General features: G+C 38.1%; 1 protein-coding gene across 4 annotated transcripts in view; it reads left to right on the top strand.

Moving 5' to 3' along the window:
- Positions 1–13,948, top strand: part of grn (GATA binding protein grain) — a 101,147-nt gene that overhangs the window by 39,203 nt on the left and 47,996 nt on the right. For 3 of the 4 annotated variants that reach the window (XM_074095555.1, XM_074095559.1, XM_074095556.1), the window contains exon 4: positions 9,535–9,686. In XM_074095555.1, the coding sequence (XP_073951656.1) occupies positions 9,535–9,686 (152 nt within the window). The remainder of the gene's footprint in view (positions 1–9,534; positions 9,687–13,948) is intronic. The other variant, XM_074095557.1, reaches the window with a different exon arrangement.

Consider the following 13,948-nt stretch of genomic DNA (forward strand, 5'->3'; position numbering starts at 1 on the left):
CTAAATTCATAGTCGTTATAATCGGCATCTAAATCAAATAGCCTGTGAGGCGTTTCAAGGCTCGTTAATCGGAAGCCTTACAAAATGGCCGCCGCGATAGTACTCGCGTAATTAGAATCTCAGCTCTATCTATTCGACAATTGTGATTTATTAATTCGATAAGCACTTTGAGATTATTATTTAGTTATTTCCAAATGTCATTGTGGAAGTGGTCGATGTGGTCGGATAAGCGCGGAGCCTGCACCGGGCGCCGGGGGTTGGGCGCCACACGTTTGTCTGATACAGTACACGGATCGCTTACTGGGATTGTTCATTTAACTGAGTCTAACGCTTACCTTAACATTACTAACTTCTAATAGGTATTGGTGGAGGATGTACTAATTAAATACTCCTAATTCATAAACATTTCTGTAGCTCTATCGATTAGGATTAGGTGTTTATACGTACACGGAAAATCTCGTGTTTAAAAACGCTGAATGCTTCTGACGTTATTGGTAAGTTAGGTGGTCGGGATTTGGGTAGATGAAGTAAAGAAATCAAGTCATTGGATGTTCCCATGCCGAGTCACTGCTCCCTTCTCGAGAGCCTTTAGCTGCGCGGCCACACAATATTCATTGTTACGTTTAGCATGTGAACCCACGCGGGCTCTTTTGATGTTGACCAAACAAACCAACTGTTTCTCATTACTTAATTGCAACTTACTATTGTTTTTACGCAATTAAACAAATGCTCTAAGTAGATTTCTATTAATTCTCAAGACCGTTTTCGAAATTAGAGTTTAATTGCCAAGTTGATTCACTTCACTTTCCTCGGTTTTAAGAATGGACATTGTTACTTATTGTATCGACACTGGACAGTTTTAAAGCTGTAGTTTTGGAAGTTTATTGTTTATACTTTTATGACGGCGATGCTAGGATGATAGGAGTTTTAAAGTGCGTGTGATATGCAGCTCAGTTACAATGGATAGGTAATTAGTAAAAATATCGTTTACACCTAAGGCCCGTTTATTGGGATATTGTTCGTCGTGACCTTTGCACTAATGCGTGCATTGTTGCGAGCGGTTATTGTGATGCAAACTTTTCGCAATGCCAGCCCGCTATGGTACATATAATAAAGAAAAATTACTCAACAGTAAATTGTGTTAACACCACATAATGCGACTGCTTTATTTCATACATATTTAAAAATGTAATTATAGCCTCTCACACTTGTTAAGCTTTGACAATGGACGGGAACCAAAAATGGCTGTCCTTTATTGTCTCACCGAGTAATGAATGTGCAACATTGTAGCCTCGTGCAGCATTGAATAGGAAGCCTTTTCAATTGCGGGTTCAATATTTTGTGAATTTTCTAATGGATTAGCATTAGCGCGGCCCGATCTCACGCGAGCGCGATTAAGCGATCTGCCAGCACTAGATAGAGATAGTTTCCCAGAAGATTACGGCCAGGAAAGCGAATGAAAACGGGGCGTTAATTAAAATGCATTACACGGAAGAACTATCCGAAGACAATTCACTTGTCAAAGTTAACCTCATAAATTATTTTCTCTTGCGTATATATTATGCAAATAGTCACACGCATATGTGATCGGTGCAGATAATTTTTGGGTCCAGTTCTAACAAAAAGAAGTTAAGTAAATACGATACATTATGTAGGTTTGTTCTATCAATTTGTCTTCGAGGCAAATGGAAAGATTCAGCCATAGACTATCCAATTAATTAAACTCGGCTGGCATCCAATTTACACAGTGTTTACGCGTCGTTACCCTGTTTTTGTTCGGTCCAGCGTATTCAAGTTAATTGTTGTAAAAAAATTAGCACTGTTCGCCATGCATACTAGTAACAACCAGAACTGGCTTCTGTACTTACTAAACTTTGTATTACCACATTAATTATATTCGCACTTGCAGATGTTAATAGCGCCAGGAAAATTCTTCAGAATTTTTATCCGCACAACTTCTAAGAATGTAGAAATATCTGACTATAAATTATCTAATTTGTAAGCTAATATTCCTAAACGGTGGTTTTAATGCATTTAAAAATATGCGTTATTTTGATCAGTAGTTAATACAATGAATTTATTTGCATAAGTTGCGGCAGTAAAACTAAATTGATCGTTTTTTCATTACTGGTGATTTAGATTCAAAACGTGGTGCGAATAAATCTGTTCGAGATGGAGGCTTTAGTTCTCGATTCTGTGGAAGCTATATGATAATTCGCCCCGCCGGATGCGGCCCATTCCATTGTTGCCGATCGCTTGACCTCGGCCCAGCGTTCCTATCGAACACCGTTTCAGAAGTTAAAGCTCTTCATTCTATCATTCAACATCGTCATCTTTACTCCATAATATTCTGTTAGGATTCTGCGCACTCAAATATTCTATTTATACGATTTAAGCTTAAATTTCATAGGAGCATCTGTATCCAAATTAAAGCTAGGGGATGCCACGACCAAAACAACTTAATTGATAAAAACGATACTTCGTTGTTTAACTACTTGATTGTTCCTTGTAACGGAGGTTCTTAATTACCTACATTATGTTACGAGTACACAGTACAAACTCCACGCAAAAATTCACAGTGCGGCATACTAAGATACATGCATACCTATAGCTGTAATTCAAATACCACGGTTCTTAATTTAGTATAAGACCGCGTTGTCTCACTCAAGGCGGATAGCAAATCACGCCCAGATTTCGGATAAAACATAACAATTAATGGTGTTCCAAAAATCGTGACTAAAAACTTGACTAAATAGCTATGCACGAATAAAGGAATGTCATGGAAAGGGCATTTAAAACAAATGGCCCGCAACCGTCAACTACATCTCAACCGTTCCACTCAATACTTTCTAAAACTACTCCGTTCATTCAAATGGCATTTAAATTAAACAATCCAACAATTTAATAATCAGCTCTTAAATAATACAAAGCGGTTGCTGGACAATGGTAAACGAAAGTCAGCAATTTCCAGTCTTAACTCAATATGTTAGAGAGCATTTTGTAATGGGGCCTGTGTCGCACTCACCTACGACATTTAAGATAGCTTCTTAAGGTCCGGATGACATCGCTACATACATGCCAATACATTTACTCTTAGCTGTTTATTTGTAATTAATTAACGTTAAGACCGGTTCCTTGGCTTTGGTTTACTGTGATTGCCATTTTATCTCAACAAACTCATAACTACGGGGATGGTAGCTATAGCTGATTTTTGTACTTAGAAAGTTAGCGGTTGGTTTTATATAAGTACTTTACTTATTGAACAAACTGCTACTAATAAAACTGATAAGAGTCATACTTTACTGTTAATTATGCGTCTTCTAAGATATCGTTGTGGAGTTAAAATAGTATATTATTGAATCAAATATGAAAGATTTATATTTTCGTAAAAAAAAAAGTTTAGTAGGAGTAGGTATAAAAGTAAAGGTTTCAACGCATAACGATAATGTTTTGTATTATTGTTAGTACTACTAAAAACATTTCATATAAATTCGCTGTTGAAAACTGTCAACCAGCTCATGACAGTATTGAAAACCTGTAACCCGAACCTAAGTCTTAGGGATATCTGTCCTACAGTCATGTAATGGCCAAGCCGTATTTTTTCCATGAATTAATATTTTTGTGGGATTGATTTGACTATTTCACATTTTGGTGATCGGAGGAATAAATACGTAATGAGCTATCAGTGCCAAATTTTAAAGTTCTTCAAGGATATTTCTGCAGGTCGTTGGTTAATACTCAATGGGTTTGATTTGATGCTATGAAGCTATATTCGATTATTAATATTACAAAATAATTGTTAAATATCGATAAGTGTACTGAGAAAACTATTACTGGGGTAGCAAAAATCGCTCTAATTGGGTTCTGTAAATTGCGAATATGCTCCACCATAGAGTCGCTCGGCTTTTTTTCGAACGCTTGCTGGATACACTGCTACGAGTATGTGTCGTCCGTGATCTAGTGATAGGATGCCACTTCGTGGGCGTACTCAAAGCAAACTAACCTCACATTTTTCTTGTAGTTTCAGATATTATATTCGGGGGTAAATTGCAAGTTGCAACGACAGTGTTGCGGTTGCGCAACCAATTAGCGGGCGTACGTGCGCGTGCGCCACGGCCCGCCGCGCGCTAGGAATGAAGTCCCGACGAATAATATGTTATTATTTTGCATCGGCTGATTCTTTGCATGTCGCAATTTTATACATTTTAACTTTGATTTATTTTTTTAATAAAAAAATAGTACCATTATTTTGAATAACTTTTTCTTGAATAGGTGTAGGTAGGCACTAAAAAAACAGAGATTGCTATTTTACATTTATTAATTACAATAGGAACCAAATATTACATTTTAAGTAATTATTTGTTTTATGTGGAAAAGTGCTTGGATTCTACCAATTTTAATTTAACAGAAAAATACTGCTGCTAAAAAGCAAAAACTAGTTAATCACTGTACAGAAAAGTTAAAGCATTAATAACGTTTGCGCAAGTGAATTTGGGTACACGTTACTAATGAATATTTTTGTGTAACACACATATAACGTCACGTACTCATACGTCCGTCGCGGTCCGCCGCTCGTGTTGTGGGATACAATGCATTTCCGAAATTTGCATTTTATTTAAGCTGCGGAACTTTAGTGATTAATTCAATTATAACGAAGGACAATAGGGCTTTGTATACAATCCTGTCGGTCAGAAGCGACGCTCGAAACTTGCTTTGATGTAGGTGCCAAAGTTCACCCGTTTCGGGCGGGGTATGGTAATCGTCATGAGTAAGCCATCAGAACTGTATCAACTGTTACAGCCCACTCACTATAATAATATGCACTACCTATGCATAGCTTCTACGTGTTAATTTGGTTGCAAGGTATCTAGCCAGATTTTGCTTTATTGATTTGGAATCAACATTACTGATTCAGGCGTTACCTTTCAGAGGACCATATCAATAAACTACAATATTTTTAACTTGTTTCTCCGCTAACAAACGTGTACCTACTAGCTTACTACAGGTACGTATGTGCGTGTGCGATATATACCTACATATATATTTACATGCAGAACTCGCTCACCTGCACGTCCACGTAAAACCATACATGTGTTACACATGCCCAACAATTAAAAAAAACATATAAATTACTAACACGTTTCAAACTCTCTACAAGTTCATTCTCAAAGCCAAAAACACCGAACCATCCGTTCGGTTGCCAAGAATACGAAACACATTTTATTTTGGATATAGGTGACTAAGAGTTGTGTTTGTGTCATTCTTAAGACTATAGAAAATCTGATTAAGTATGCTCAAGTTCGTCATCGCACGAACGGCTAGTCCGGCAGCAATTACCGCAGGTTCAGTGCAGCGCTGCATCGCTCGTCACACGTAATTATCTCCGTACCGTAATAACGAATGCAAATACGAACGTCCGCTCGGAGCCGGCGCGTGGAGCGTGGAACGTGAAGAATGGCTTCATTGCGACAGTAGTCGCTACTGAATCGAAATAAGCTAGCAGAACTATCTCTCTTCTTCTAAATCGGACACTTGACATAGTTGTCGTGGTCATGAGGGGTCGCCCGTCACTGGCCGCTGCCTTCGCGATCCTTCTCCATCGGTCTCTAAATATTTGTGGAGCAGAACTATCCATAAGAGGCCATATTGTCTAAACCCTTTTTTGTCATTCCTATACATTTATTTAATAATTATTTATTCAAGTAATAAATGTCAAGTTACAAGAATTAAAAGAATAAAATAGTACAAAATACAGCCAGTCATATAAACCGCCCCGCGTCTTACTAGGCGCAAAAGGGCCAAAATACATTTGCCGCGTTGCCCCATTCAACCGCGATGGACAACCTTTGCAAAAGAAACACCCTGGCACAATCGTTTTCACCACTTCTTTCTGTCATACGATGTAGAAGATGGTGAATGCGATTGTGAGCGTTCGGGTGTTTGATAATGCGGCCACAGGAGTACTTTAGACTTCAGATAACATTAAGCCCAGTTTAGACCTGCAAGAAAAATCGTATAAGTCGCATTACATTGCGAGGTCGTAAAGCCATTGAGTTTGCAGTGGTCAATCGAGCGCCGCAGTAATGCAACTTGCATGATTTTTCATGCAGGTCTAAACTAGGCTTTAGATGTTTGAATTCGAACTACGCGTGCATGCGAGAAGACACATGCAGATTCTAATGACCGCACACAATAATGATAGACCAATGACTTAACAAAAAAGAACAGGATTTCCAGACACATTAATGCTTAATGAAAGGAGAGACCTCGCACGAGATCATTGGCTTCCATTAAAATTTTCTATTTGCATACAGGCATGTAATTAAGGCCTAATAACAGCCTCTGTGGCGCAACAAAGAATAAGTTTTGAGCAATAATGTAATGGTTTGTATGCAAAATAGCCTCACCGTTACGTGTTGATGGGCCGATGCGCCAAGAGAGCGCGTCACGGTACACGGGAACGAATTAGTCCTTCATTTAAATTACATTACCCTAGTACACATTATGGTTATACGTGACTATGGTCTAGTTTTTATGCTGTGGTTTCATTGAGGAGTAACGGGCTATGTTCAATCGTTGGGAACGCATCGATAGTAGCGCTTCCATCCCCTGTCGCCGCGGGGTCAACTTCACTCGAGCCGCGGCGCACTCGTAAAGTGCTGCGTGGATTTTGGAGTTGTTTTCCCCATACGAGAGGGCGTGTGAAAACATTGCGCTCTCCGGGCCGAGTGCGCTCGCCCGAAGACTCTCGAAAAATAAAAACCGCCCACTCGGCTACGTAAATATGGCAGATGAAAATCTTTTATCGCGGTCACGTAGCGCCGCTGCGTCACGACCGCGCGTCACTCCGGGCAATAAAGCGAATGAACCGCATTCTAATTTTGAACAAACACTGGAAATTGTGCTAAAACTATTTTTCTGCGAAATTGCGGTTGGTGCTTTATTCTTGACGGTCAAAATATCTTTTTTAAATATCAAAAACGAGTTCGTGCAACCTCGTTGTTGTAAGGCAGATCATGGAAATAAAGACGTAACTCTCACAATGCCAACTAATTTAACAACAGTTATCGTGACGATTGAGCCGATTGAACCGGACTGAACAATTATATCGTATGGTAATTAATCAGAAACACTGCTCTCTTTAATAATACGTGTAATATCGATGTATGGGGCAGGCGGCGGTAAATCTCGCGCGCGCCCGCGGCCGCGGACTTTCACAAACGGCCATAGTTTTACCAAATAGAGACGTTACTATTCGACTAAATCAGTCTCAAAGCGAGAAACACTAACATAAAACTTCTCGCTCGGTGTAATATCCTGTTATTTTTTCCTAATAATCGTTATTGGTGTTTATTTATTACAAACTTCGGAACAAATTACAGGCTTTATCGACACAAATAACAAAAAATAAAGGGTTAGTCCAAAAAGTGAGTCGTCGGTTCGATCGCAATAAGTTTTCGATAAGGTCCGGGCGATTTAATTGCCGGTTGTGATCTGGTTTTACATAAAAAAGATGAATGGCTGCTCTGCCTAAAGCTCGTAAAACATTCTCGGTTCGTTTAACTTATTTTTTCTATCGGGTATTCGGTCACTTTCACCTTCTCGTTGCGATGCGTCCTTTACGAATATTAATTATGCAGAGGATCGTTGTCTACCCGGGACGTGAATAATCAGATCTAGATACATAATATTATTATAGCGATACCGATACACGATCTGCGATACCATCTCTAGGGCAATAAACTTGTATCATTGAATCTATTACTGTCTGTTAGTAAACATACGACTGTGACTTTATTGATATCAATATACAATTTACTAGGTCACAATTTGTGCGTACTTCAGTTAGGACCTGAAGGGGTTAAACTTCAGGGTATCGCGTTCGATCCCATATATACATTTGGTCATCGTGCAGTGTAGTAACTGTCACTTATTTTCGTTCCTCAAGTAGTAACAGTTACTGTGCACTTGAGCCAAAATGGTTGTATGGGATTCTAAAATTAGATTTCGGTAAATCATCGGTCGAGTAATCGAGTTTAGAGAAAGATTGTGGGCGGGCGCTCATCCAATATCAGGCACATCCTTTCACAGGCCATGTAAATACGGTATCTCATTTATGCTCTTTTTGGTGGTAATCACTTTGAGTCATTAAAAGTAAACTGATTTCACAAACAAAACTCCTCGGAGGGTGACTCATCCTGGGGGTTAAATGTATTTTTACCATCGCATGATTTTATTAGAAATTCGTCGCATGAGTCATTTTTGATCTAAGTATTTTTATGAAACGTCTTCGCTTCAGTACCTACAGCAATGATGTTGCCAATACTGTTAGACGAGCAGGTATAGCTTGTTCTTTCGTCATAGATTAACAACAAATGAGATGTTATGCCTCAGTGTAATATTATTTTAGACGTGTTCGTATACAGATTGCGAAAATCAGCATGTACATACATTACTTTATAGCTCTGGTTCCGCTCTGTTTCCCTGCTAGACGCTCTAGAACATTTTTGTAACATCATTTATTTTTATAGCGATTAGCTTTTGTTATACTGCAGTTTTCAAAATGCAAATTATTTTATGGCCGTGTAGTTATTGACTTGCATTAGTTTTTTATTATTTGTCGACTAAATAGCAATTAATAAAATTACCATTATTTTCTTGAAGTCTTAGAAAAACTACTACTCGTACATGTGACAAGTGTTAATGGTTCAAATTAGGCTTATAGCGTGAATGGTAAAAAAAACTTGAATACTTAGTGTAAGCCATTTGAAGGGTAGCCCACTCGTTCTGTGTGCTCGCTCTTGATGTAGCTTTCTCTTGTTTTCCTCGCGTGTAAAAAATCTTGATATAATTTTTCCTCCGGTAGCGTGGCTCGCTTTCCCTGGTTAATTGAATATATTACTTATTTTTCGTAGTAATTGCAATTACTTTCAATGTTCAAGAGGTAAATCTGCGCTGATGTAGTTTAATAGCGTAATGTTTGTGTGTTTGCATGCTTTGTTAGTGAAATTCGATTGGTAATGTTTCTGAATGTGATTTTTCTCTCATCTCCCAGCCTGCCAGGAGACAGGTAAATCACTCATTGAACACTAACATATAACTGATTTTTAATTAACAATTTGTTTGCACTTTTAATAGCTTCTATAACTTTGAAAATTGTGAAACTGTTGTTTATTTGTGGTGTGTTGGTTTATTTTCGCTTGTGTGTTTTTTTCCACTTTTCATCGATCAATTTAAAATGCAATTATTGTACTAACCCTTACTAGTATTCTAATTAATTATTTACGTTTCAGTTTGTACATTAAAATGACACTGTACATATATGCCTATTTAAAATACATTAAAGCCTCTAGTAGTTTAGATTCCACACTATATTTACTATTATATTTTCTCTAAAAATGCCATTGCGGCCATCAAAATTATACAAACAAAAGACGAATTTGCCTTTAAACTTTTGGCAATGTTTGTCCTTGCAGTATCCCAAAAGTCTTAGTAAATCTGTTGCAGGAATTAATTGTATATGTTGTATGGCAGAGGGTCGGGAGTGCGTCAACTGCGGAGCGACGAGCACGCCGCTGTGGCGACGCGACGGCACCGGACACTACCTCTGCAACGCCTGCGGGTTGTACTACAAGATGAACGGACAGAACCGACCCCTCATCAAGCCCAAGCGAAGATTGGTGAGTGTAAGAATCCGACCAATTTGTGTACACGTCCTTAAACACCTAGGGAATTTGCTTACGGCCATGCAAACGTCTAAGAAACGAAATAGGTGACGCTTAAATTATGTAAAATATCATTTGAATATAGGTACTCTATCTTGTATACTTATTATAATAGTTATATAAACGTATAAAATGGTAGGAATTTGCATTTCAATTACTAAAAATTGAGTACTTGGCAAGATATAAGACAGGCATTTCAAAACTGCGTTTATCTGCGTACAATCGCGCTTATGAACAAGGAGGCGGGCCGAGCCAGCAGAATGGGTGATGTTTACAGTTATGGGACACCAATAAAATGGCAGAGCATGCACGCCCGGGCACGACGCCGCATTAAACGACACAAATTGGGCTCGTAAGAAAAGTTTAGCGTTTCGACGAAAAGCTCGACGTCCACTCGGCTAGCCCATGACCGTCATAAATCTTGCGGTTAAACTTCTAATCTGAGGTCGCGGCCGAAACAATGCGACATTCGGGCCGAGATGTCACGTTAGGCAGGCGGCTAACGAGTGGCCCGTGCGCACAATTGTACAATTTACCTTAATACCGCATCGCGCACATAAACTAGCGGAATGGCCCTAACGGCTGCATTGCATCACCCCGCTCCATTCACCCGCGCTCCTCAGGGTGCTTCAGCTTCATTGGTAACTTTATCCATTATATTAGCAATCTTGTACGCGTCATGGCTCTTTAAATTACACCGATTTGAACAATAAACCGCATTTCGCTTTATAATTTACATTCTAGTAGTTGTACATAAAATATGAATTAAAAAAGCTATTTTATTCGGTTGGTTGATGGCGATGTTGAGTCACGGCGGGCACCCGGATGTTGGTAGCGTTGTTTTAATATTTGAACTCGGTGTACTGTGGAGAGGTACCGTTGACGGGGCACTGCAAAAGATTGAATACTCACTCTTATTTTCGTTGTGGGAAATTTGAGACAATGTGCGTCCCGGTGTGTGTTAATCCTGAAGAATGCGCGCAACGCCGATATGCGGCTGCCTGCAAGAGATTAACAGTTTTAATGACTTCTTTAAGACACTTAGACAGACTCAATTTTTTCACATACGGCTGTTTCACAAGCAGGATTGCGATGCTTGTATGGACGATTTATTATTGTGCGCAACGTTACGTTTCGGTGACTTTTATTAATCACGTTTAAGCTGAATGTACGAATTGAATTTACCATTTTTTGGGCTGAATCAGATTCCCAATTAAATGAAGGTATATCAGAATCATTTAAATAATAAACCGTTGCCAGTATTCTATATTTACTACTCTTGCTAGTTTAACTACTAAATTCACTTTTAATCCACTAATGCGGGTTTTCGATTATCAACTTAACTGTTTTAACAGCATGGGTTGGTTAACGATTTAATTTCTTAATCCTACACTGCAAGTGGCCTTCAGTGACTCATAATCAACTATCTTTTATAAATAACTTATTATCTCTACAATTACTTATTAATAGTACAATTGTGAGTGTAACTCTGCCACTGGAATATTTAGAAAATTTAGCAAGGAGTCGTTTTTTCCCCTAAAATTTCATTCAGTTCGCAAGGGGTAGCGATAAACGACTTATTAGCAAAAGGAGTCGCGAGCAATAGCTAATAGCTTATAAATATTACGCTTAACCTAACTTTGGTAGGTAGTGTTATGTGTAGGTATAATATTTCGAACGCCAACCTCACCCAATTAGAAAAATAATAAAAAATGTGTCGTTGCGTCAATCAACACATGCGGCCGAATTAATTAAAAGTCCAAAACTAGTACACGGCAATTAGGTGCCGCCGTTAACACACCGCGACCTTGTCCAAGCAAACTAATTAGACAATGCATCCAACTTAAAGGTAGCACAACAAACAATTGACTTAATCTCCATTATGATTACCCCAATTACCCTCTCGCCATGATTCAGATGAAGTGGGAATATTCGGACAATACAAATGGTTACATCGCCGCCTGAAACATGCTAGTTGGGTAATTATCTGTCGCACCTTATAAAATAATTATGATCTAATAAGCTGCTCTATGAAACCGTGCTCATTTGGATTAAATATTAATGAGGTTTTTAAGTAATTAAAAGTTGAAAGTGATTTAGTGAGTAACAGCGACAGGCTTCATTTAAATATGATCTTGCGTTTAATGTAAATTAAGCTTGAGCGTGGAGAACACTTCCTTAAATAAATTGTTTTATTGCTGTTTTTATCGATAAGCTTATAAGATTATCTGATAGTGACAGGATACTACAGTAGCTTGTTATAAAGAGAGATAGTGCGAAATCCTGAGCATCGCCACTGGGCAATAAAACGCAGTACACTTGGCTATAAACACTGGTATGCGTTACGAGCTATGCCCTATAATATATTTCTCCCCGGCAGAGAAAAAGGAATGCGTGAGAACACGTTTCATGTTATATTTGTAGTGGAAAACGCTGCTTCTCTACAGATCTGCGATAACGTTGCTCCCGGGCCGTTTTCGAGATCGCAACGAATATTGTACAGGCTTTATTTAATTTGAAATGTTTGTAAGTTCAAATTTTGCGATCAGATTGACTTGAAAATCAGGACGGGTGTAGCTTGAATGACAAGGCCAGTACAAATTTATAAAGTCAGCTAATACACTTGCATATATGAAATTTTGAACGAAATAACAATTCTTTCAATATTTTCAGATTTTTTATTTTGAGACTTAGTTGGTTACATTAAAGTAGGTATTTTAAGTTTTGATAGGAGTTACGATGATAATAATTATTCGCGTCATGATTATTTCTAAAGAAACCCACTAACTTGTAAGTAGTAATTTCCAGATTCAGTTTAGGTAAGTGTCTTGTTCTGAAAGTTTCGCCTGTATCCTCCTCATTTCTTTCATTTTTTAACAAACTTAGTGCTTAAGACGTTACGTGGTTGACCTGCTTTGTTATTTTGGATATTATTTCAAAATTCTTAGAATTCTTTATTCAATGAACAATTTGTACTTTATAAAGTACGCGAGGACCCAGGAGGCTATATGTCCGTTCATATCCGGAATTTTGAAAACAACAACGCCGTCTCAACATGTAGCATGATTATCAAAAAATCATTAAATAAATATATCACAATTTATGGTAAAGTTTTAAAGGTGAACTACCGAATGACAAATAATTTAAAAGAATCATACACACGCTCAGTTTATCTCTATGACTAATTAGACTAAGAAGTCCCCAATATATCTTTTTTTAAGGCAACTATCGCACATGGCGGGCGGTCATGGAACTTTCCTATTTGGCATGCAGAAGCCCGACCAGTGCCAAATAAACTATTACAATAAGAATTCTGTAGCCATAAACGCTGACACAACCCGGTCTCACACTAACTGCCTGATTTATAATTGTTATGATGTCATTATTTATTACTTAAATTTGACTGTCAAATTAATTCAGCGGGTGGAAAGTTTAAGTGGTTGTTCGCTTGACAATACTAGCTACTGGTATTTGATGTAATTTATATCTTATATCTTTGAACGAGCTATTCTTGTATGTTTATTTGCTTATATATTTGTTAATATGGGAGATCTCTGAGACGGCTCTAACGATTTCGACGAAATTTGCTATGTGGGCTCAATTTTCTTCAGGACATATATACTATCTAATTAACCAATATCATGAATTCGGATTTTATTTTATCCCAGCTGATCCACTGGGATATTTTTAACAAAACTTGGCACAATTGTACTACTAGATGTGAATAACTATATGTAGAAAAAAAATGGCATTTTTCTTCCCTTATCCTACTACGGCCTTTCACGTGCAATAAAATTGGCATTTCTGACATCAGTGTGGTGGTTTAATAGATATTAGTGCTTTAATGTAGGTCAGACGCGACTTAATTTTTTTATTTTTCTTAGTATTTATATATATTACTTGAGCTTTATATATGTTATTTCCAAGCTTTTATTTAAGTTCACCTCGTAGGTAGGTTTGTTTGTTTACTTGAAATTTGCAAGTTAATTTTGACCAACTTCCATGGTCGGATCATCATCCCAGCCTATATACGTCCCACAGCTGGGCACAGGCCTCCTTTCAGAACAAGAGGGCTTGGGCCATAGTTCCCACGCGGGCCCAGTGCGGATTGGGAACTTCACACGCACCATTGAATTGCTTCGCAGGTTGTTCAGGTTTCCTCACGATGTTTTCCTTCACCGCAAAGCTCGTGGTAAATTTCAAATGTAATTCCGCACATGAAT

Source organism: Choristoneura fumiferana, chromosome 12, assembly GCF_025370935.1.
Source record: "Choristoneura fumiferana chromosome 12, NRCan_CFum_1, whole genome shotgun sequence".
Taxonomy (NCBI): domain Eukaryota; kingdom Metazoa; phylum Arthropoda; class Insecta; order Lepidoptera; family Tortricidae; genus Choristoneura; species Choristoneura fumiferana.